The 24,220-nt window shown below is 36.3% G+C and overlaps 4 protein-coding genes across 5 annotated transcripts; 2 read left to right on the forward strand and 2 right to left on the reverse strand.

Annotated features, from left to right (window-relative positions):
* Positions 1-66: 66 nt before the first annotated feature.
* LOC112573225 (trafficking protein particle complex subunit 5-like) lies at positions 67-3,679 on the forward strand. The gene is made up of 7 exons (XM_025253395.1): positions 67-176; positions 908-996; positions 1,524-1,650; positions 2,000-2,057; positions 2,273-2,332; positions 2,703-2,767; positions 3,315-3,679. Exons 1-7 carry the CDS (start codon positions 111-113, stop codon positions 3,411-3,413), a joined length of 564 nt encoding a protein of 187 aa, XP_025109180.1. The 5' UTR covers positions 67-110; the 3' UTR covers positions 3,414-3,679.
* A 265-nt stretch (positions 3,680-3,944) lies between these two features.
* Positions 3,945-12,010, reverse strand: LOC112573222 (WD repeat-containing protein 18-like). Its single transcript, XM_025253391.1, has 11 exons — positions 11,978-12,010; positions 11,553-11,744; positions 9,818-9,928; positions 9,062-9,195; positions 8,281-8,428; positions 7,557-7,700; positions 5,656-5,726; positions 5,162-5,286; positions 4,673-4,827; positions 4,387-4,446; positions 3,945-4,112 (listed from the first exon to the last, which is right to left on the reverse strand). Exons 1-11 carry the CDS (start codon positions 11,999-12,001, stop codon positions 3,975-3,977), a joined length of 1,302 nt encoding a protein of 433 aa, XP_025109176.1. The 5' UTR covers positions 12,002-12,010; the 3' UTR covers positions 3,945-3,974.
* A 274-nt stretch (positions 12,011-12,284) lies between these two features.
* On the forward strand, positions 12,285-16,879 carry LOC112573224. 2 transcript variants are annotated; one of them, XM_025253394.1, is made up of 4 exons: positions 12,285-12,542; positions 12,859-13,188; positions 13,582-13,801; positions 14,077-16,879. In XM_025253394.1, the coding sequence occupies exons 1-4, from the start codon at positions 12,503-12,505 to the stop codon at positions 14,144-14,146; spliced, it is 660 nt and encodes a 219-aa protein (XP_025109179.1). In that variant the 5' UTR covers positions 12,285-12,502; the 3' UTR covers positions 14,147-16,879. The 2 variants fall into 2 exon arrangements, with proteins under 2 accessions (XP_025109179.1, XP_025109178.1); XM_025253393.1 differs by lacking the exon at positions 12,285-12,542 and adding an exon at positions 12,549-12,638.
* LOC112573223 (U2 small nuclear ribonucleoprotein A'-like) lies at positions 16,875-22,197 on the reverse strand. Its single transcript, XM_025253392.1, has 8 exons — positions 22,003-22,197; positions 20,424-20,464; positions 19,988-20,094; positions 19,084-19,209; positions 18,788-18,890; positions 18,432-18,590; positions 18,084-18,192; positions 16,875-17,347 (listed from the first exon to the last, which is right to left on the reverse strand). The coding sequence occupies exons 1-8, from the start codon at positions 22,082-22,084 to the stop codon at positions 17,205-17,207; spliced, it is 870 nt and encodes a 289-aa protein (XP_025109177.1). The 5' UTR covers positions 22,085-22,197; the 3' UTR covers positions 16,875-17,204.
* Between the last annotated feature and the right edge of the window lie 2,023 nt (positions 22,198-24,220).

Below are 24,220 nucleotides of genomic sequence, written 5' to 3' on the forward strand. Positions count from 1 at the left end.
CACACCGTTTATATAAAATACATGGACCTCCGATCTAAACTATAAAATTGTCCGTGTCCCAAAATGCTAAATTCTCAAATCGTTTCGAACTGTTACTTCCTGTTTAGAAAATGGCGTCAATGGGAAAACAGAAGTCGTCGAATTTAGACAAGTCCCTTAGTAAAGGAAAGCCAGAGGTTGGTGTTTATTTGCACTACTTCAATCTTAAAAGTGCTCATTTTGTTCTGGTCATATTTCCTTCTTCGTAATTATCACATCAGTGTATAGAATGGCTTTATGTCTCCCTCACAATGACGGCATATACCATTTGAGATAAAATTATTATTATTACTGGATCTGCATGCCTTTGAGCTTAAGTAGGATAAAACACGACAGGTCTTTCTAAGGAGAACGTTAGCAAAAGGTCGATTTTTAAAGAGAATTCATCAACAGTGTCACTGACTGTTAAGTAGATATAAGGGCTACGTAGCTTACAGAGATATGTTTACAATATTAAATAGTGAGCTACATAAATTACATAATGATTACAATAACCGAGCTAGTTTGATCATTGTGACATATATTTTTGTGGGTTCCTTCAGCATGGTTGCCGTATTTAACCTAGGAACACACTTAAACAAAATGCAAGACATTTATTTTGTAACCGCTGCTGTGTGTTTTTCAGAAACAATATGTTCTGAAGAAAGTTACAACTTAAACAATCTATGATGATTACATTTTCCTTATTAATTATCATTTATTAGTTTGACATATTTTGGTTAAGAGAATGCAGCAGGTATGATATTTTATCACAAGTATTGTTAATGCCTGTAGAATAGTTTTGGTTTTTCTTGGCAGAAACATTATTTCTTTTAAAATGAACCTTCATACTACTTCAAGGTTTTTGAAAGGTGGTCTGCATTTTCAGGTTAATATTGCAACCTTTGCATTGCTATTTTCCGAGATAGTCCAGTACTGTCAGAACCGAGTCTACACTGTGCCAGAACTGCAAAATAAGTAGGTCAAAATTTAAATTCCTGTTGATAAATAAGACATTTTATTCTCAGTGTTTATTGTTACAATGGCCTTGTGCATCTGAAGTTTGTATTACACTTTTTTTTGGTCTTTTTAAAAGAAATGTACAGGATTGGAGAGTTCTGCTGTCTGATTTCAGTAGTTTTTATTTTTAAAAATATGTATATTTGTGGACTTTTGAGCTTTAAAAGTTTTTTGTTTTGTTGCCAGTTTGTATAAAAATGTGTAGCTTGCACACAAAAAGTAAACATACATGGATATAGAAAGCTGAACCACTGTCAAAATGAACCACTTGTAAACTAGAAAATATGAAGAATGGATATTTTGAAAGAATTAGGTCATTATATCTTAGGCATTAGCTATGCGTACAATTTTTATTAACCTACCAGAAAATGATGTATAGATCATTCTTTAGATTTGTATACTTCTGCATTATCTATTTTGTAAACAGTAAATTAGTACTTTTTCTGTTTACTGATTTTTTCTTTGGGGTTTTGTTTATTTTAAAGGCTGGCTGAAATGGGGCATCATGTAGGCTCTCATCTCCTAGATGTTCTTTTCGTGCGAGAGAAAGGCTACAAGCGAGAAGTGAAACTACTGAGCATGCTTATTTTTATCAAGTCCAACTTCTGGAAGGTAAAACCTTAGCATTAGTGTATTTTTTTGTTCAGTCAGCAGGTGTATTAGTCAGACCACTGTTCCTTTCTGAAAAAAGTAGATATTCATGACTACTTACAGAAGAGGAGATAGGGAATGTTGGCACATCCTAGAAAACAACAGAAAATGAGGTATTCAGAGGGGAAAAAAGGTCAAACTGGTAAACAATGAAAGCAATGCAGTTTTTAATGCTTTAAAACATGTTTATATTGTTATTAGTTTGCTGTCATGGTCAAAAATACAGTCTTTGAAAATTTTAAACTTTTTTATTTAATGCCATGATTGAGTTGACAGGCTACACATTGTAGGCAGCTATTTTGTGTTACAGACTGTGTTTGGCAGGGAGGCTGAAAAACTTGAGCAAGCAAATGATGATGAAAGAACCTGTATCCTACTGTGCTTTTACTTGTGGTAGCTTAGTTTGCCTAACAGCAGTACCATATTTTAAAATGATTTGAATAGCTTTATAATTTAATCAATCAATTTTGATTGTCTAGAATTTGATCAAGTAGTTACAAATATAAATGCAGTCTAAAATTAATGGACAGATATGGAACTAAATAAATTTCTTTTTCATCAAAACATTCCTTATACAGTAAAGATTTCATAATTGAAAAAGAGCCCTTAGTCAACCGATACATCTCTGTTCCAAAGGACAAAGGTAAAGAATTTTCTCAGATTTCATGTGAACAGGGTTACATCTGTTCTCTATCTTTTTCTCTTGCATTGTGTCTTTTTTTTTCAAGCTTTCAAGTCCTCAAAACCCATTTTCATTGAGGAAAAATCTGTCATAATCCAAAAATCATCATCTGTGAACTTTATTCCTGTTTTCTGTGGTGTGTTATCCATTGGCGGATTCCTAGTCTTTCATGCACAGCACATTGTGCTTGGCTCCATGTAGGAAAATGTGCTCTACACAGTATTGTGTTTATTATATATATATGTACATACAGTTTTTAGTAATTATGTGTGCCGTAGCAGAAATGTGTCTGCCATGATACCAAGTAAAATGCGTTTACTGTCTTGTTCAGGTAGCCTCAACTGTGCAGCCTTCACTGCTGGTATGCTAGAAGCAGTCTTGAATGGTGCCAATTTTGTGAGTTAGCATTTAAATATGTTGTGATGTATGCCAGCTTCTATGTTTTGACTGTTCATTTTATACCTGACAAATGGAGAATCATCATCGCAAAAAAAGAAAATCGTGAAATACTATGATCAGATATCAAAGAAATGGGAATTATTTTTTATGGGTGTGGTGCTAGGTCTGCAGAATGTTTGTAAACACTATCCAAAATAGCTGCATCAAAAAGATGCTGCATGTACATATGGCTTCATGCATCATGGTTTCTTCCAAGCTTGTTCTGATCTTTATTCCCACACACACACACATGCTCTATCTCTCTCTCTTTTGTTCAAACATTTGTTAAGACAGCCTTTAGAAAGGTAAAACTTGCATTGCGTTTTGTGCATTATTTAAACTGGTGTTTCTGAACATCAACCTGATGAGCTAAACTTACATACGAAATGGGAGTTTGTGAGCGTATTGTTGAGGTGTAGAATTAAGCGACACAGGAGAGCCTGTAGGAATTTAAAAATTGTATTTACATTACATTCCTAACCATGGATTTTTTACGATGTTTCAGCCTGCAAAAGTAACAGTTCACTGGCATAAAGGTACCTGCTTCATGATCAAATTTGATGAATCTGTGATTGCCCGAGACAAGACCATTGACAGTCGATAATTTTAGTTGCAGCTCTTTAAGCTTTTTTTTGTGTGCGTATATAGTGGATGTGGTAGCTATGTTCCAAAATGACTATTTAATGTGAATGACCACTGATTTTAAGGTTGTTCCCTTCGCTCCCATTAACATTACACTTTCATTAACATTTTAAGTTATCTTGCACACTTGTTTGTGCACATATTTTGTGAAATGTTCCGCTGTGGATGTGATGGCAATTAAAACATTATATAAAAAAAATGCAGCAACTACATATACTAATATCCATATGACTTTGTGTCATGTTTATTTATTTGCCACATTTACATGATTCTAAAGGAAACAGCTATTTACATCAATCATAAATTGCTTGAGCACACCCACGCCCATGCATGTGGATGTATATATAAGCAGGCATTCAGTCACACGCAGCACTCAGAAATCATGTTCCAGCAGTATTTCTAAAGTTGCTCACACAGGCATACAATCACGGAAAGAGCAACCCAGCAGTTTGTTTTTACCAGATACTGAGAGTGCCCCCCCCCCCCCCCATCCCACACACACACACAATTTGGTTCCATGGAGCTAGGATGGTTTCACAATATTTTTGGTTATAAATGTGTACATGTCTTGATTTATTTGTTTTAGACGGGCTAGTTCTTGTACAAGATTAGTCTGGTTAATTGCTTCTTTCTTGTCTTTTTTCTGGACTGTCTCTTCCTTCTGAAAATAAAAATATACATTCCGCTGTCACTTCAGCTTGTCAAATGCTGACATCATGAAGCCAGTGAATTTTTATCATGTGATGCAACATCATCTACTTATTTCTATGCTATTATTCTGATACAGTTACGTGCCCAGCTGCTTCAATCATTTGCTATAGTTAACATGTCATTTTGACAATTAAACAGAAATGTCTGGCAACAACTACCTCCTGTATCATCTACTTCTAAAGCATAATAGCATTGCTGAATCAATGGTGGGCCTTAATACTTACAGGGATCTCTGTGCTGGTGAGCAATCTGGAATAATCCCTTTTGACACCACAGCAGGACGACTACAACATAGCATCAAAAGTGAAGAAATGAAAGTTTTAAATCCAAAATTGACTCATCACAGTGCACTGAACTTTATGTGAAGCATTCAACTGACACTACTGTTCTATTTCTCTTTTCACAAGAAACACATTAGTTAAAACCTCAAATTTACCTCTGCATTAACAGCAGTTTCAGTGAGGTGTTTAATATAAAGTACAGTGCTACCTTGTAGGCTTCGGGCTATACCTGTGATATGTTCTGTATGTCCAAATTGAAAACTCTATCAACTTTCTTCTCCTGCTGGCTGACTAGCTGCTGCATGAAGGATGGGACTGGACGCTGATGAGATATCCTGTATTTAGGAGCATCCATTAACACCAGCAGAATGTTGGTAACTTGACCTGCACAATGTCAACCCCACTTGTATCACACAAAAGTTTCCAGGTTTCAGGCAGTCATAAATTTCTGCACTGGTACATGCTGGATTAATTGGGAACTAGATTCACAAACAGTTAAACATCAAATACTTGAAAGCCGAAGGCTTGAAAGAGGCAAGTCATGATGCAGCACTCCCCTTCTGTCTATCTCCATCTAGTCGGGCCATGCATTGTCTGATCTTGCTTGGCAAATTTAAATTATCTCTATACCCTGGACAGAGTGTCACACCAGTAAAGGAAAATTTGTTCGCCTTCTAATTATAAGACTAATGTTATTTAAAATATCATAAAAGTTCACCTTTATGATCCAGTGTGTAATTCAGCCTGCCACTGAAGATGTTCCACACTTTGACAGTATTGTCTGCAGATCCAGACACCAGGAGGCTTCCATCAAAAGACACTGATAAACATGTGACTACATCCCTAAAATAGAAGGAATTGTGATGTGAGAAAATTACATACCAAATGTTTAAATTTTCTCACTATAAAACTTTAAAACTACTGTCTCCCCAAGTCAGACATTCTTAACCTTGTCTGTATTAGAATTGTTATTGGCTGTTTCATTTTTATCATGTGATGACATTTTTGTAGAAGTGTAGTCTATAATCAAGCAATTCTGTTTTGCTGGCTTGGCATAAACTACACAGTTCACAGTGGTGACAGTAATCAGGTCATACAAAAGTGCTATGTTATAGAGAGAGTTCTGAATCCCTTCTCACTAAATTATTCAATTACATAAAAAGATGCTGCTTCAACACATAAAGCACCATTATCTACTTTTTTATAACTTACATATGTCCTTTGAGTACCATCTGATCTGAATCTGTATTGGCTGAGCTCGGGTGATGTTCTTTCTGCCATTGCTGAAAATAATAACAATGAATCTAAAAATATTTTACAAGTATAAACAGACTTCCCCATCATATAAGTGTGATACAAATGTTCCTGGTGAAGTAGAAGACGCCCAGGACAAAATTTAAATGAGCTTACATGTCATTCATTTGTCCTTTTACTGATACCAGTCATTGATGGGGGTGCACATGGATAAACATGACAGCTGACAAGACCCACCACTCAACTGTCTTGGACAACAGTGAGCAGGCTCTGCACATGATGACTAGTCTACCCCTTCAATTTTGTATGCTAGTTCTTTAGCCACCCTTTGGTCAAGGTACCTTGACAGACAATCATTGTCATGGTGTTGTGCTGGGTCACAAAGCTAAACTAGACCAGCTTACAATGGCTGATTGTTGCAAGTAGGGATTTCTGGTGTCTTATAACTGGGATGATTGGGCTTTGTACAAAGTCAAGGAGCTGCTAGTGGAAGAGCAAGCTGGTTTCACATCACATAAAAGCACGCTCTTCAACTGTCGCATCTTTACAGAAAAGCAACTTCAGCAGGACCTCTACCAACTTCATTGACTTTAAAAAGATATTGGACAAAGTATGGCATGAGAGGAAAAAGTTCAACATCAAAGAAGGCCTCTTTCAAGTAACTGAAACACTATATAATAGCTCAATGAGTGCAATGCTGCTGGATAACCAAATAGACGCTTTTGTACCACAGTAGGAGTATGTCACCAGTACTGTTTAATAATCTTAGAGACTATCATACTTCATGTTCAATTGGTGGAAGACTGATCTGCAACCTACGCTTTAGATCTGTTAGCAGGCATTAACAAAAAACTGTAAGACCTTACAACAGACTGACACTTTTGAATGCCTATGAAATGGAGTTAAGTTTATTCCTTGATACTCCTCGAGGAACATAGGGCTGGAACACCACCTTGCCAGCAGACTTGGTTTTGGGCAGCCCCTTTCAGTTGGGTCCAAGTAGTTCTGATGTCTTTTGCCTCGCTCTCTTCTGTTCTTTTCCAAGTCTGCTTTGGTCTCCCAACTATCCTCTTCTCCAGAGGGTTCCAGTCAAGTGCCTGCCTGGCAATGGTGTCAGCTGGTTTGCGCAGAGTGTGTTCTATCCAGCCCTATTTACACTTTATGATGTCTTGGCTAGTGGCATTCTGGTTGGTTGTTTTCTACTTTTGTCACTTTTCATATTTCAGAACCATAGAGTAGAACTGCCATCACATTTGTGTTGAAGATGTGGGTTTTACTGTGGAAGGATAATGCTCGGGAGTTCCAGATGGGCTGAAGGCTGTTGAAAGCATGCTGGGCATTGCTGATGCGACTTCTGAAGTCATCGTCCGCTCAAATGTCCTTGTTGATAATTCTCCCCATGTACATGAAGCGGTCTGTTTCCAGGATGTTCTCTACTTTATTAAGTTGGATTAGTAGTTCCTGCTTGTTATTGATTCTCATCACTTCAGTCTTCTTTCTGTTGACCTTTAAGCCAGTCTACTCTGCTTCCTCTACTAGCTTGCTCGGTTTGGTTAGTGCATGCTGGTGCCGATGAGATGGAAGACTAAAGTCATCTACAAAGTCCAGGTCCTCTAGCTGTTTGGTGAAGATCCACTGGATACGGGTGTTTACAAATCCTGGCCATATGACTTCCAACAGTCCCACAATGGTACCATCCTAGCTCATGGGTGAATTGCTTCACTTTACCACTATGGTGTGATGTGCAGACATATACCATGTACCCATGGATGTTCCATCAGGAAGTGTTTAATTGTTAAATAATTTGCCTATTCAAAGAGGTGTAGCATTACCAAACAAACAGAATTACATTACCCAACCTGAGCATAGAGAGGTGTGGAGCAGATGTCTCCATTTTTTAAGCCAGCAAAAAGTCGCAGCTCCAGTTTGTCCATTGTAACACTGTGCACCTCATCCTCATGTACGAATGTCTGCATCAATTCTCCACTGTTAATGTCCCACATCTGTTTCATGCAACGAAAAAGACAAAAGTTTTGAGGAAAATGGGGTTGGCCACACAATACTTCTGCAAGAAATTTAAAAAGACTGAGGGGTAAAATATTTTACACACTTCCAAAATGTTTCTACACCATTTCTTCTAAAACTACTTGTAGTATATTTAAAAGTTTCTTCACCTGTCTGCATATATGTTTCTTGACAACAATGTAGTTTTGAAAAAAGGTTTTCAACATAAAAAAATTATTTTTTAAATTAAAATACTACAGCATGAGTGCAATAATAGAATAAAAAATCTTTTAACAGTTCTGGATGTTTTGGATATCTATATATTGGCCCTGGAGTTAACATCTAGTTCTTGAAAAGTGCACTGATCATTCAGAGAAGTATAATGTAAGTTATCATGCTCACAGTACTTGAACAGTTAGTGTAAAAAGCCATATTAAGTGGAAAATTTTAAAAACAGGACATTGCAAGCACATTTTACAATTTCGTGTCATAGAACTTAGTTCTGATCAAGCCAAGACATAGACACTTACATGAACACCTAGAGTTTTTGGAAAAAGGCACAAAGTCATCAACACTTACTTTACATGTTTGATCTATGGAACAAGAAATGACCCTTGCAAGTGCCCCTCCACAGCCGACATGAATGTCCTTAATAGCAAGTGGATGCGCAGACCACTTATGCCATGGTTTGGGCCCTGTTGCAGAAGATACTGTTGTGGATATCACACTGTCATAAAAAAAAAGTTGCATTTGCTGGAGATCTGAGCACCAAATAAATCAAAAAAAAAAAAAAAAAAAAAAAAACCAAACCAAACCAAACTCAAAAACAAAAACAAAAAACGGCATTTTTCACTACTGTTACACATAATGAATTTGAGCAATGCATAATGCATACAACACGACATTCAATGATATTTTTAGACTATCCCACTCGAGTGTTAATTAGTTTATAGCGTTTTGTTCATAATGCATCTTCATACTTGAAAAAGGAAATTCTCTACAAACAGCATAATATTTTCATGAGCAGAAGCTCTGTTGCTAATAAGCCTTTCTTTTATGTATATGCCACAAGCAAATTCTTTTGACCTTTTTATCTAAGCCAACCTTTGTTTTCTCCTTTCAGGAGATTACCTCCCTTTTCTACCTCTAGACCAGTTACGACATACAGCACCCGTCACTCTCAAATCAAATCAGACATTATTGTCTGTCGAGGAGACCCAAGACAGAAAGTTTTCTTTTGCTCACAAGGGCAGGCATACATACTCATACAGATATTTAACACGCAGTTAATTCTATGACCAAACTTCATGTCTACGGAAGTTTTTGATGTCCTATGACAAGAAAAAGTTTGATAACTCACTCTGCCAGACTCCATGCCGATACTATACCATCATCACTGCCAGTAACAAAGTAGTTGCCATCGTCTGTGAAACGAATGACAGTAACTGTCAGATAATGGCCAACAAGTACTGCTAGTAAACCACCAGTGTTCATCTGAAACATCCATGGGATCCTAACTTTAATGACTTGAAAAATATATCTTTCTGTGTCCCATTTACTTTTAGCAACACTTTACAAAATAAAATGGACAATGAGGCAGTTTCATCACCCTGGTGATTAATGCTGATCTGTTTAATAAACACTTTAAAGGCCTCCCTAACTTGAGGGATTTCTAAGGCATTCCTGAGTTCCTCAATATCTTAACAGAATACCAGATTACCTTCATTTGTGAAGTGCATCACAAAATGAAGCAATAATCTCTGGATGACTCGTGCACGATGGCATTATGCATTATGTATTATGTCATTCTAGGCTTATTTACAATGCTGTTACGGTTCTACTGGATAAATTTACATGAGAGCGAATAAAATTTTTTTAGGGTCATATTCGTGCTCAGCACATCAAGATATTACAGAAGATTAGGACCTTTTTAAGTCAGTAATAATTTCAATGTTGACCAGTGTTAATAGAAATGATAATTTCACAAGCAGCAGGCAATGTTTTGCTAGACTATATTACAATTATTAGATACCAGATCATTGTGATATGTTAATTTGACCTTTTACTATTGTAATACTTATTATATAAATTTACAATTCTAGTGCACTATGCTCACCTCCCACACATATAGTTTTTCTGCTATGCTAGCCACACAATAAAGTCCATCAAAAGAAACCGCCAGCGATGTTACCTTCCCAGGACATACAATCTTCTGTTGGTTATCCTCCTGCAATGCAATTACAATTTTAGCTGTTTTAATGGCATATGTTTAATGAACTAAATAAAGCCAAAATTATATTTACACACATATTTTTGGATGTCAAAACTCCATATTATTATCAGTAAGATAATATAAAAAAATAATAATATAGTGAACTTAGATAGTGCCATATCCCGGTCCTATGGGCAGGCATGGTGCTTTACAGAAAAAAAGACACACAGACACACGCAACATAGCATGTAAAATTGTTGTTGATAGAATGCCTTTCTAAACAAGTTCAGTCACAGAACAGATCTAATAGGTAGAAGTTTTTTTTTTGGCTGCTCATTGGGTTGCCTGCAGAATGCCTATTTGAAAAACCAAATGGTGTCCACAAGCCATTGGAAGAGAAACAGTGTAAATCCAGTGATATAATGGCTTCAAGACTTTCAACTGTTCATCATCCTTCATGAGTCACAAAACAAACGCTTTTACTTTAGTTAAAAACATTATCGAAAAACTGATAATTTTCAGCAGAAAACTGTATAATGGAATAAAGATATCTACTGCATATATACAAAGAGAGCCAAATTAATTTCATAATAGTCAAAAATGCCAAATAGAGTGATGTAGCATTTTTTCACAGAATATGATGGGCAATAGTTACAGCTCTAAAGCTCGTAAATCAGATCTACAAAGTCATGATAAATTTGTGATAAAAGCAGATCAATATATAACAGGAAATATTTTCTGTCCATAGAGCAAATCATTGTAGATAATTTAAACTAGGATCTACATGATCACAAACCAGAGGAGAAAGTCCCCTGCATCAACCCTGTGATCATGTAGACCTTCTTACAAGCATGAAGAAACTGTTATGGCAAGATACTATAAATAAAGTGGCTTTCATGGTTTACAGCAAAAAAACAAAGGTAATTCTTGTTCCAAATTATTACTGAGTTCTACGCTTTGAGTTTCTAAGCAAGGGGGGGGGGGGGAATTGGTGTTTTACGCCATGCCAGCAACTGAGGCTATATTACGGAAAGGCAGCCAGCCTTGTAAACAGATGTCCCGTGCAGAGAAAGAAGAGCTTGCCCGAGACGAGAAATAAACTCAGGGCAGGCAGCCTTCACTGTATTGGTGACAGACGCTAACCGTTGTGCCACCGGACCGCTGAGTTTCTAAGCAAGGTGAAAATAAAGTTACTCTAACAGAACTGAAGACATCACCAATTTAGGATCTTAACAGACCAGCCCTGACATCAGACAGCTACCATCATCTGTCTAGATCATGCAATTATTTCCACCTCAGAACAACAGTATTATCTACCACCAACATCAAAAGCAATACACTTGTGGGGATGCAGAACAGACAATGAAGTGCATTCTACAGGAGTGCAGGATCTTACAGGAACAGCTAGATGACAAGGTCTGGCCTTTGACGGTGTTTCTTCAACTCAAGTAGCCCCTGGGCACTTTGGAGATAACTTCTAGTTTCTTTTCCAGAGCTTGTCTCCAAGTGTAACAAATAGATGTATAACATAACCGAGTTTTACTGTCTCATAGAAAGCTCAAAGTGGACTGGTTAAACTTTATGCCTCTTAAAATATTGCAAGCTACAAAATCAGAAATGTGTACGTTAAGCCTTGTACCCTTTTAGTCAGTCCCCACAATTGGAGAAATGGCTTAGTAGCGGATGCGCCGATGATAGTATGATTGGCCTGAACGCATAGTCCCCTCCTTCCCACAGTAACGCCTTTGAAAGTTCGGATTGAACTTCCAGTCAAAATATCCCAAGCACAAGCACTCCATGACTGCTCCGATGTCCCTGTTGTAATCAAAACCTGTAACAACAGAAAAACAAAACGTGATAATATTATCGCCTGATCTGTGGTGTGTACTCATGTGGTTTGTAGTTATACATATTAGTATGTTTTAATCACATGTAAGTAGATCTTTTATACACCAAACTACAGACGTCCTCTAACACGTATGAAGTTATGTTTTTACTCGTTAACTAATATGAATCATGAGTGAACATAAGTGCACTGTTAAAGCTGAAAATGGGTAGATATACCTCGTGGCTTGTTGATAACGCCATGTTTATTTTTAGAGTACTTTCCCTTGGGAAAGATAATACGGAATCGGCGGGATTATTTATTTGACGTGTAAATAATAATAAAATAACACGTTTATTCTTAATGCTAATTAATACTATCTAAAAATTAAACGGATATAATTTGAGATTATTTAAACGAGGACTTCAAAGAAGTTGCAAACTAAATTAACATGGCTCGAGATTTTAAGCAAAAATATTATATTAAACAGATCATCAATTATTAAATGTTTTAACTACTTAGTTGATGCACAATAACCCTGATTTGATTTTTTAAAAATTACTTGTGGAAATTAAGGCTGTCTGTGGATTTTTAAATCCAACATTTACATCATTTGGCATAAACAAACATTGTGAGAGCAAAATCGCTCATTACCGACACTAATCTAGCATGAATCACAATTTATGCAAAATTGATTGATGCGTTGCAGATGAAATACAAGAATGTGAAAGCTAGTATTTATTAATAAAATGTGATACATTCTGATGACTAAGAAGATGCTACAGACAACACTGCTAGTTTACGGTAATTGACAGAAAAGAGTTTGCAATTTTTGATGACTCTTTCGACGGATGCGTAATACAAGTTGGTGTTCTTTCAGTGTGTGCGAGATGAGAGCGAGTGAGTGTTCGCCGTTAACTCGCAAGAAATTAAAAAATATACGATCCCTGCTGGAAACACTATTTACTGCTCTCTTATAATTTTTTGTTTTCAAATGACTTGATAATATTTACTGCATTTAGCATCACAGCGCCCACAAACACTATAATCACGATTATTTGGAAGCTTATTTTTATTTTAAAAGCGTTCTAACAGTAATATTGCATTTATTTTATTTCAGTGTTACTTACTGTCTCGTGGGCCAGTGATGACAGCTTAGAAAACACAGGATGGATCCGTTTTACTGTCAAAGAAATCTGTAATGACTGGGCTAAACTTCAGTGGGAGCCTGTTCTGGAAAAGTTTTCTATTTCTCAAAGACCCCCTCGTTTCACATCATGTGAAATTTCCTATATGAACCTACATACCCAAGAGGCAAGACTTGTGATGGTGGTCCCTGATTCCAAGGTCAACTGGCTGAAGCTGGGAAAACTAGAGGAAAGTACACACTATATGGCTTCAATGACATGCAACAATACCTTCACATCAGCTACTATCCATTTTGTTACAGGTATGTTACAATATTATTTACAGGTATGGAATACTGTATTTGAGATAAAAAAATTTTTTCGTAATATAAAAGCAGTTTACTGTATATGTATAAATAGTATAAAATACATGTACCTGTGATTGCTACAGTTTAGTCTGCAGTTTATCTTACATAGTGAAACAAGACACTGTATGGCACACATGCATTTGCAAAACTGCAAAATAAGGATTGTCTTCTTCTGTTATGTAATGCTTTTTAAGAACCATGAATATGCTATTAGTATTGAGAATAATCCTTATTATTCTTTGCTTGTTATTTGTGTGGTTGTGCTCTTGAATTTATTTTTCATGTTTTCATTCACATTCTCTGCTAACACTATAACTACATCATCTGTTGGTTATTTTTTTTCCACAGGATTTCCTTGCAGGGGAGAGGTTGAGACCGAAGCATCACTGAACACAACTGAAGTTTCCAGGAAACCAGTACAGTTAAGCAAAGCAAGTGGAGGGATATCAGTAACAGACACTGTGTTGGGACTCTTATTTGGGCTGTGTGGGGCCACCATAGTCACCTGTGCAGCATATTATTACTGGAAAAAACGCAGGCATCGTCAACGGATCCTTCTCATTTTTAGGTATGTAAGAAATTTTGTGAGATATTTCAAGATTTTTTTATGGTATCAATATGAACTTGAAGAATTGAAAATAAAAAATAATTTTTGTCTGTGCTTTTAGAATTTTATCCACAACGTCTCTTATAACTGATTTCTCTAGCCTCAGCAAAAAGTAAGTGAACTGACAGAACATCGTTAGAAATCATGTGTAAAAGATAGGGCACAAAACATTTATAGACTTGTATGTCAGATTGGATTTGCTGTCTTTAAATGATATATATTTTTTTAATTTGAAGGCAATCTCAGTCAGATCCATTCCTTGCTCTCCATGGACCAGCAGATCAAATGACAATCATTGGTCTTTAAGATCACTGTCTGGACTGGATCATGTTTCTTAAGACTCTTTCTAGATGTGTTTGCATCTGCTGTACACATGCAAATTCAAATTTGAAATTTGAATCCACCATTTTTGGATACCAGGGTACCTGCCATACTTTGATATGGAGTTTAAAGCAATTTGAGATGGTGACAAAGTTGTTTGGATGACAATGCCTTTGGATGTTAAAATACCTGTGTACTGCATGTTTGTAGTTATTCAAGTTGTCAGCACCTGGGACCTCTGATTACTAAATTGGAATATAAATGTATGCTCATGTTTTATAAGAGATATGGATCAGGAAATACCAAACTGATGGAAAAGGAAATTTTAGCATCAATCTGAGTTTCAGGTCCAGCAGCAAATAAAATTGAATAACCAAGTAATGAAGGGGTGAATATGCTTGAAGATCTTTTTGCAAAGAGGCTTCTGGTAACTATGCATCATTGTCTTATTAAAAGATTGCCTTACTCATGGCGATTTTCTTGCAACGACTGACATATTCCAAGTCATGGCAATTTCCTTGCAATGACTTTATACGGATGTTTTATGGAGATCAACTGCACTTTGGTGGCCACCAAATTCAGATCTTAAAACTTGCAGCATGCATCCCTATTTTTCATGGAGTCAAGACATTTTTAAGTTCATTGGCTGAATGCTGAACATGAACAAGGCATCCCATCTTCACTTTTTTTTCTTATGGCGCAGTGATCCCTGTGTGTGACAATGGCATTTAGTTGACAGTGCAATTAACAGCTTCTGAACACTGTGTGCTCAAGGAGTATTTAGAAGTATATTCATAGCTTTTACTATATTACACCACCAACCTCCACGAAAATAGATTGAGAACAACTTGAATGTGTAGCAACAAACATTTAGAAAGGTACTCATTCAAAAATGGATTCCATTTAAAAAGAACCTACAGATGAGCTTCCCCGGTGAGGATTCGTGCTGTAGGTCTTACATTTTAAGTTTACTTGTTGACATTGTTGATTGAAATCAAATGAGAATTTGGTGGAGGGAAACAGGGGAAATAGAATAAATGGATGATTAAAAGAAAAACAAAATCCTCAACACAATCGTGTGAACGTTGAGGAAATTTTTTAAAAAGTAAATGCATTTACATGTACGCACATGTGGTTGCATGTGTACCAAGCTGTCATATTCTCCTGCTATGTTTATAAATGTTGCTTTTTGATCACTAGTTGCTCAGCATGCTTAAAGATGTTTATACAATTCTTTTACAATTTGCCTACTGATGTATTCTTTTATCAGCAGGTCTTTATGTGTATGCAAAGTAATTGTGACCATTATAGCCTAATCATTTACTGCTAATGTAAAATGTGAGATTTTCAATGTCCATCCACAGCATTGCATATTTACAAAATTACACATATTTTTGAGTGATCACAACGATAACTGTTTTGTGGTTTCTTGTTGAATATTTGCAGGCATATCATGGAAGTTGTTGGTAGGGTTTTTTGTGTGATGTCTCAGCCATTAATTTTTTTAATAGCATGTGCAAGAAATATTTCTTCCACTCCCAGGTGATATTTTCCCCCTTTATATTGAGAAGGTTGATCTGCTTTTGGTATGGAAGGAAGAAAACCTATGTTCTAAGCATAGGAGTAATGTATCTTTAGAAAATAATCTAGCCTACTGCAGCAGTGAATTCATTTTAACTTTGGAGAAAGTAGTTCAAAATTACAAAATGTAAGCACATCTGTAGCCTTACATAAGCTAGTATTAGCAGAGTTTTTCATAAAATACAAAATGTTTTCAGACTATCCCACTCAAAAGCTAAATTTGTTGGGATGTTCCAGACCTTCAGTAAAAAAAACTGTTGGTGGGTTTAGCCACTCCAGCCCAAACCCCAGTAAAATATTGGAGTACTGTTAATCAGTAGCAGGAAAAAAGTACACAGCAATGTACATAAGTTTTTATTGTGACCGTAATCACTGATGTAATGTTTTATCAATATAAGAGTATGCCACTGCTGCTGTTTTATAACAATGAAAAAATATTGCCATTTATGACTAGCTTATTTCAAAATGTCTTATGCAAGACCTCCAACATATAGTCAAACTCTTTTAATGTTTTGACATGCCAGAGGTATCACCATTACAAAAAAAAAAAAAAAAAAAATTGTCTTATAACAGATTTACTGAATCATCTAAGTGTTAAAAAAAAAATTTCTGAGCTGAATTTATTAAACCTTAAGTATAAGTCAAGGAAAAAAAAGATGAAAACACTTAGACTGTGTTACAATTAAGCACAAAACTTTGACTTTCATATTACCCGATCCCGTTCTTTGTTAATAGGTTTGAAATGCGAAAGGTGTCCAGGACAAATGTTTAGATCATGCTCACATGTATATGCTGTGAACAGCCTGTACTCAGCTGATGGTACTTCTTGTGCAGATAAATTGATGCTGCATAAGCAGTGGAATTTAAACGCAATTTTAAGACATTGGAGGTTGAATTCAAATAGAAATGTAAAGATGGTATCATAATGAGTTATTTTTATTAAAAAATTTAGTTTTCTCTCATGACAAAATGGTTGTAAGCAAAGAAGAGAAACAGTGGAGGAGATGTTTTGTCGATACTGGCTTTTTGAGTTCTCTGGGAAATATATAGCTATTTTAAAGCCAACATCAGCATTTATTGTGAAATTTCGCCAATTACATCTTTTGGCATATTCAAAATAAAAACACGATCATTTTTCTCAGTGATTTGCTTTTTATTTTTAGAGAATGTGTATCTGTATATGCTGCCACTTTGCTAGATGACAACTTATCAACATCTAATAAGACTCAGTATTATTTAATACTTGATACAACACAAGCTACTGGTACATGCATACAACATGCACATATTCACACATTTCATTTAATCATAGATGATTATATAAAGAATGCAACCACAGTATGACAAAAATTCAAGCAATGATGATTGCTGCAACCAACAACTAAACGAGTTGCGCCAAATGAAATCTTTTTTTTTTTACAGTGTTCAGTCTTTTTTCAACATGAACTCAGCACTAAAACCTTTATGTCTCCATGTCTTCATCATCGTCCTCCTCCTCAGCTTCTTCTTCTTTCTGGAAACTGGGTTTTTCATCCTGATCTTCCTGCATGTCCATTGTTTTTTCTTCCTCTATCTCCTCATCCTCCTCCTCTTCCTCCTCCCCACCTGCAAAAGAACAAGCAAAAATCATCATGTTTCTTCAATTTAGTTTTAAAAGTGATAACAGACTTATTAAAGGAGAAGTAGTAATGAGTGAATAGTTACAAATAATTAGATTAAATCATCAATGACAAACTTATTTTTGAAGCTCAAGTAGATGACATAATTATGAAAATGCATAGCCCCCTATACAGTCTGAGAAAACTGAACTTCAAACATTTTATGCTACTTTTATATGGAGCCTCATGACTTTTACTCAGGTGTTTTGGGGTGGGAACATTGCAGAGCAGGACATACACAAATTCAACAAGAACATTTACAAACTAAGCAGGAGGAGAGGGCAGAATGACAGAGACAATGCATGACATGCTTTTAATCAACAAAAGAAAAAAATTTCAAGCCCTGTGATTTTTGTCTGAGAAAAGAAAAATGGCATAATCTTGTGCATGTATAGGCAGAAAGTTGTACCATATAACACCTGCTGCCTGTTAGCACAATGTTTATTTAATGGCAACTACAACATGTTCATGAACATGGAAAATATTGTTTTTTATGTCCCTGGAATTCATACAAAAATATGCAAGTAGATCTGCAGATTCTTGTAAACATTATCATCATAATACTGTATTTTTAGTTTCCACATTCTGTCAAACACAAAACGCCCGTGAAAAGATGTAACGAGCAAGACACACCACCTTCATTTACTACCCCTTAATCATAAAAAGTCTTTTTTTTTTTTCACCTGTGGCTTGTGGGTTTGAAGCAGGTTTGTTGGAAGGGATCTGGCCAGATAATAACAACTGCTTCAGTCTCTCCACTTCTTCCAGAGTAGAGGCACGAGCAATGGCTTGCTGCAAGAGATAAGAAGATTGCCAGCTAACTTTCAAAAGACCCACCAAATGCTTTGTTGTAATATATAAACATGCACAAGAAATGAGAAACAGGCCCCAGTAATGACTCTCAGATCAAAAAAGCTGTACATTTTTTTCTTGTACAGAAATTCTTTTTAGACAGACTCATTTAAAATACATTTTTTTAGTTTACTCAACATCACACAAATCTGAGCCAACAGAAGAGCTGGTAATGTTACCTTAATTGCTTCAATATCTTCTTTGGATGGTCCACTAGGAGTAGCTCGTTTCTCTGGAAGATCCTCACCAGGAACAAAGGTCTTGCTTTTCTTGCCCACTTCTGCTGCAAGTTGCTGCCCCTTTTTGCCCTTGAACAACCGAGCAGCTGCTTCTCGCTCCTACAGGAGTACGAAACCAGCTTAATGCTAACAAACTATGGTATCGTTTACATAAATGTAAAAAGGCCCCCCACCCCCAAGACTTTATGAAGGGGTATGTGCACAACAACTGCATTTTTTTTTTTTGCCATAAAGCATGCATATAGGACATATTTTAAGAAAATATACTGCAAAACTATTATTAAATGTTGACTAACCTTAAGTCGAATCCTCTGAAAATCTAGCACTCGAAGAGAAGGTATTCGGAAGATGACATAGTATCTGTAATGTTTCTTTGCAATCACTGGATTTCGCAGCAAACTGGAAATAATGATAACTCATTTAGGACAGCATGACATTTCCCAAAAGGTTGTTAACATAAGCAGAAACAAATATCTTAATGATAAGCAGCATTTAGTATTTAGTGGTAGAAATAGATAACGGGATCACTATTAGTGAAAAGAAACCTTGGTCACATATACACGAACACATATGCACCCTATTTACTCTTTACCTGAGGTGCTCCAGTTTTGACAAGGAAGCAAGAGGATCCAGATCTCCCAGCTCATGAATGGCATTATTGGTCAAGATCAGAGTATTCAGGTTGGGAATCACTTCACCTAGGTTCTCCCCTATTCGACTGCAACAGTCAATCATATGTACTTATGGATTCATTACAACTTAATGTACTAATGATAAATCATTCATCTTTCTTTAAATCTGCAAAATGTAAATAATCATACTGATTTTGAGGAGAATACATTGTTATTCAAAGAACTTTTGCACTTAATGAACTATGTAACAAAAGTGAGGACTTGCATGATAGTCCTTGCCCCGTGTTCCCACCACCAAAGAAAACATTGTTCACCTGTACTGTAGGCTTTAAAAATTTCCGCATGAAAGATATGCTTTGTTGTCCATTAGAACAGCATATGATACAGAAAGGCATAGGAACATAAAAAAAATTACATGGGGATGGGATTGGTGTTAATGCCGAGTCAGCAACTATATTGTAGTAAGGCAGCCAGCCATGTGAACAGCTGAACCCATGACAGCCCCCACACACTATAGTGGTGACAGGCACTAAATGTTGTGCCACAAAATAATACAAGGGACTGACAACATCAGAAAAGTGCACACATCCTAGAGCCAAACTGAAACCGTCAAATTTGACAAATATCTGCTAAATAATATTCAACTAAATACTATTCAATGATGCATACCAACTAGTCTGAATCTATTAAATGCTGTTTTGACACCCATATTACAGTGTCTTACAAGTAGCCTCTTAGATAACTGAATATCAGTGAAGATAACAAAAAAATGCAAAGCAAAAGTTTATGTTTTCCACAAATGTCGCATCACAGCTGTGTTTAAGTGCAAACTTTTGTAAAAAGTTAAATCTATCAATTACTTACACCATTCTGTTATTGTTGAAGAGCAAAACCTTCAGTCGTTTCAAAAGAGGAAAGCCATCCAACTTCCGAATATCGTTGTCAGAGAAATCTATTGTGTCAAACTGATCCTAAAAATGATGACATAAGACTGCTATTATTGATCTTTGTTAATTGTTACACAACTATTTCAGAGCACCAAAAAAAAAAAAAAAAAACCTGATAAAAACATTAGCACACCGAAGACATGATATTAGACTACATATGCATAAGACTGTTTGATGTCAGTTAAAAAATAATTCAACATATCTGTATATTTATACATCATGCAGAAAAGTAGAGATCAGTTTTCAAGTTCGAGATGGTTAGTCATAAGTACCACAAGAAAGTAACTAAATAAAGTGAAGAGAAATGTCAAAGAAACTTAAGCAATAACAATATGCATTAATATGAAACATACAAGGGTGGCGCCAAGGTTTTCGATGACTGGAATCCGGTAACCTGAAAAACAGCAAAAAATCATTGTGATACATCAGTCTGTAGAGCTTTTTAACCTTCAGAACATCAATATAAAATGTAGTCACTATTATAAATATAAATAAGATGCAAAAAAACAAAATCTATATTACTTTGTAAAAGAGTTGTCACAAGAAACACAAAGGGAAATCTGGTCTCTACAGAAATCTATAAACAACACATTTTCAAAACTGAAAAAAAAAACCATTCAGCACAACAAGTTAAAACACTTCTGAGTGACTATTTGCCCTGTGAACTACTAAGTTTCTTAGGAGTCGACTCACATAAAACAGTTTCATACGCAGAATGCTATTTGTAAAGACTGTGACTGCTCACTGCAGCTGCTACATATGCACCAAAAAATGTTGATCACTTGCTTTTAAAATATATGTGACAAGAAGAAGGTAATCCCATAACATTCTAGTCATTAGAGAATGAAAAACTAGAGACCAAAGGTGACATTTCTTGTGAGGGTGGTGCCTAGCCTCACTTGCTGTCTTTCCTTTCCTAAATCTCCGGACTCACAGGACTGGCCAAAATGTAAAGCAGGCTGTATGTGTGCGACCTCAAGAGCGCACTTTTGGGTGCGGGTGTAGGTGTAGGTGTAGAAGATGAGAGAGAAAGGGCTAACGAAAAATAGTTTCTATGTGAGTGGAGTATTCGCGAGTGCATATGTGTGTGTGTACGCGCGCAAGCTCTAAAGGAAGTAAGATAGAGAGAGGGCAAATGAAGAATGGTTGGCATGAGTGTAATTGCTAGGTAATGAGTGGTTGAAGCGATACGAACATAATTTTGTACTTTATATAATTTACATCTTCTGCCTGTGTATGTTTTATGGCCGATGATGAAATTTATATCTTGGTTGTCAACCCATCAAATAAATCGTTCAATTCTCCTTTCCTAAATCTCAGTCAAATGGGTCAGGAATAGCAAGGCAAATGTATGCTGCACCACATGAGTATTGCATATCAGTGTATCTCTTTACAACCTCCTCCCCCTCACCCCAAAGTGAAGGAAAATATAACAAGAAGACTCCACAGCCATAGCAAAGCTGTCATTTTCATGGTGTATGTCAAGCACCTTCTTTTTAAAAACAATTTTTAATAGCCACAACAAATGCTGTATTCTATATTGAACAGCTATTTACACTGCTCTCACATTTGTGTCACTGCAAGAAACTGAAAGCTTTTCTTGTAACTATAATGGGTATAAGATAGCGTTAATAATTCATAAAAGCCAATTTTGCATTGATTTTGAAAACCATTGTAAACTTCTGCAAAACAACTTTATAATAGTGTACAATCATATTCTAAATTGTGAATATCATTTGTCTCTCAATACTGTGAACAAAGCAGTGGAGAGGTGAATGGGAAATGATTTTTATTAAATGTTTTGTCGCTGATAAGATAGAAACGAAAAAGAAACTACCGGATGGTTAATCGAATCTTGGCCCCAACAAACATTAAATCAAGGAATTGAAGACACTTTTGTTTATCGCTAAACTCATGGATTTTCAAACTTACCTCTCAAATCAAGTTCCCGGTCTCTTACAGCGTTTGTGTACTGGGCACTCTGCTCAATGAGGTCTGCTGTCAAGCGGACCATTGTGATTTACTCTTTAACACACCCTCTTCAATATAGTTAATTTTATAAGAAGTTGTTACTGACTGTATGGGGTATTCACGTTTCAGCGGTATACGCCATTAACTTCCGGTGAGACTTTTACGGTTTTCAATATGAAAGATGGGCACATTTTTTTGTTTGAAGGTTATTTTTATTCGTTAAATTCATTTTAAGCATATGTTTAATAGTTAAATTGTAAAATCTAGGTTTTGGTGGAGATAAGCAACATCCTATTAAAAAAAAAAATTTTTGGGGGAAAATTGTTCAAGGGAACTAAACAGTGAGACGGACCATAGTATTTGTCTGTGAGTTACTCCTCTTGGACCATCTTCAAGGAGGAATAATTTTTTTTTTTATCCATTTTTGTGTGTGTGTTATAATTTACATGAAGAGAACTTAACATTAAATCTATCAATTACAGTTTCAAGTTTTTTTTTCTAATTAAACGGGGAAAGGGTGCATAACGAAGGCATCATATATGAAAACTTAATTCCGAGCTCGGCACACAGCTTGTTTTACCAGAAGTAAATTGAATGGTGTCAGCTGCCTACAGGCCAGTGCTTCCCACACAAATCCCTTCCGACTTCATCTGGTCGTTTTCGTGACAAGACAAAATTCTCTTATTTCGCCTTCATCGGCTTTTTTTCCCTTGATGATTGATGAGGTCTTGGCCTCTTGAAATGACAGACTGGCGTGGACTGCTACACTTTGCTGTTTTCCTGCCAACTCAGAAGTTTTCTTGTCTCCACCGATTCTATTGTGAGCCGACACAACTGTAGAGGACAAAAGATGAATTTTTGCCTCGGGCGAAGGTTCGATGCTGATGCTTCATGTCTTCTAATCTCTGATTCGCACTGCTGGAATTGGGAGTGCTTAAAGTGTAGACAGAGAATCTGTCAGGAAGACTGTCAGGAGGTATTTCAACCCTGATGTTGACGGGTGCATGCTCACAGCGCTGATCTCGAGCTTGTGGTTAGAGCTCAGATCGCCACTGGCAGTTGATCGGCTCTCTGGGGGCTTCTTGTGATGCTGGATGCAGGCTCCATTCCCTCCACTTCACGTTGGGCCGTTGGTGGAATTGCCGATTTAGGTGACAGGCCACGCGCTCACTCACTGGACAGCGTTTATGGGTCTCATCCCATACAGACGTTCGGAAGTCGCTTTACTCTGGTTATGTTTGGATATGATACCAGAAATCCTCGCTCTGACGACACCTTGTTCATGTAGAGACCATCCTGAAAATTTGAGATTGGACTTGTTTGCAGAATGTCAGCGTTTCTTCTGTACAGTTCTTTCAGATGAGGATTTGGGTTTTGGGGCTTGAAGCTGTTTTTTGGTTAGTGAGCTGTGTTCACTCGATACACTTTGATTTCTTCACTTGAATAATGAGTTTCTTTTTGCATCTAATCACCAAGAGCTGAATTGAGGAAGTCTTTCACGTTTCAAGTGTCTATCAGCTATCATCCACACAACAACAACAACAACAACAACAACAACAACATCATCAGCAGCAAAAAACAATATACACGCACGCACGCACGCACACAAAGAGGATGGAAGGATGGAACTCTCACTTCGAATACTGGAAAACTAAAAAACAAGGACGCGTACATTATTTGTGATTAGTGACAAGTAAAACAAAAAGAATTAACAAAATTGTTGAATTGTAGAGTACATCCAGTTGAATATAATGTAGGCATGGTCTTTGTGACATACTGTCCTGATAGATATGACGATGACATTTGATTTTATTTCGGAATGGTTAAGAACAAGTTAATGGTTTAGTACCATTAGAAACTAGAAAAATGTAGCAGTTTCTCAGAATTGTTGATAATACCTAGCTAGGAAGTTCTCCCAGGCCTGTGTATGATGCAGCCATTAACACAGAATGTAGAATTGTCTTTTGCTATTTATTTTAAATATCAGAACCTTTCAGCAAACGACCTAGTTTCTATCCTATGAGCTGTTCCATATTTAATGTTATTCAGAAAAATACACCATGGTGTCAATAACGCCTCTGGCGCAAGTTGTAAACTTAAATGCGTTTCTACATTAATGTTAAAGAGCTGTGCACTTTAGAACAAACACTGGAATGCAGATATTCAAAATATTTTTTGT

This window comes from Pomacea canaliculata, linkage group LG10 (assembly GCF_003073045.1).
Source record: "Pomacea canaliculata isolate SZHN2017 linkage group LG10, ASM307304v1, whole genome shotgun sequence".
In the NCBI taxonomy this organism is placed as follows: Eukaryota; Metazoa; Mollusca; class Gastropoda; order Architaenioglossa; family Ampullariidae; genus Pomacea; species Pomacea canaliculata.

Excerpts from the sequence above, each read along its gene's own strand:
- LOC112573225 (XM_025253395.1), top strand. The coding sequence starts at position 111 with ATGGCGTCAATGGGAAAACAGAAGTCGTCGAATTTAGACAAGTCCCTT. Across the intron at positions 177-907 it reads TTAGTAAAGGAAAGCCAGAG|GTTAATATTGCAACCTTTGC; the intron begins GTTGGTGTTTAT and ends CTGCATTTTCAG. Across the intron at positions 2,768-3,314 it reads TCTTGAATGGTGCCAATTTT|CCTGCAAAAGTAACAGTTCA; the intron begins GTGAGTTAGCAT and ends ACGATGTTTCAG.
- LOC112573222 (XM_025253391.1), bottom strand. The coding sequence starts at position 12,001 with ATGGCGTTATCAACAAGCCACGAG. Across the intron at positions 9,929-11,552 it reads TGTGGGGACTGACTAAAAGG|GAGGATAACCAACAGAAGAT; the intron begins GTACAAGGCTTA and ends ATTGCATTGCAG. Across the intron at positions 5,727-7,556 it reads CCACACCTCTCTATGCTCAG|CAATGGCAGAAAGAACATCA; the intron begins GTTGGGTAATGT and ends TATTATTTTCAG.
- LOC112573224 (XM_025253393.1), top strand. The coding sequence starts at position 12,590 with ATGCGTAATACAAGTTGGTGTTCTTTCAGTGTGTGCGAGATGAGAGCG. Across the intron at positions 12,639-12,858 it reads TGTGTGCGAGATGAGAGCGA|TGTTACTTACTGTCTCGTGG; the intron begins GTGAGTGTTCGC and ends ATTTTATTTCAG. Across the intron at positions 13,802-14,076 it reads CGGATCCTTCTCATTTTTAG|GCAATCTCAGTCAGATCCAT; the intron begins GTATGTAAGAAA and ends TTTAATTTGAAG.
- LOC112573223 (XM_025253392.1), bottom strand. The coding sequence starts at position 22,084 with ATGGTCCGCTTGACAGCAGACCTCATTGAGCAGAGTGCCCAGTACACA. Across the intron at positions 19,210-19,987 it reads TTCAACAATAACAGAATGGT|TCGAATAGGGGAGAACCTAG; the intron begins GTAAGTAATTGA and ends TGACTGTTGCAG. Across the intron at positions 18,891-19,083 it reads TCAAAACTGGAGCACCTCAG|TTTGCTGCGAAATCCAGTGA; the intron begins GTAAAGAGTAAA and ends CATTATTTCCAG.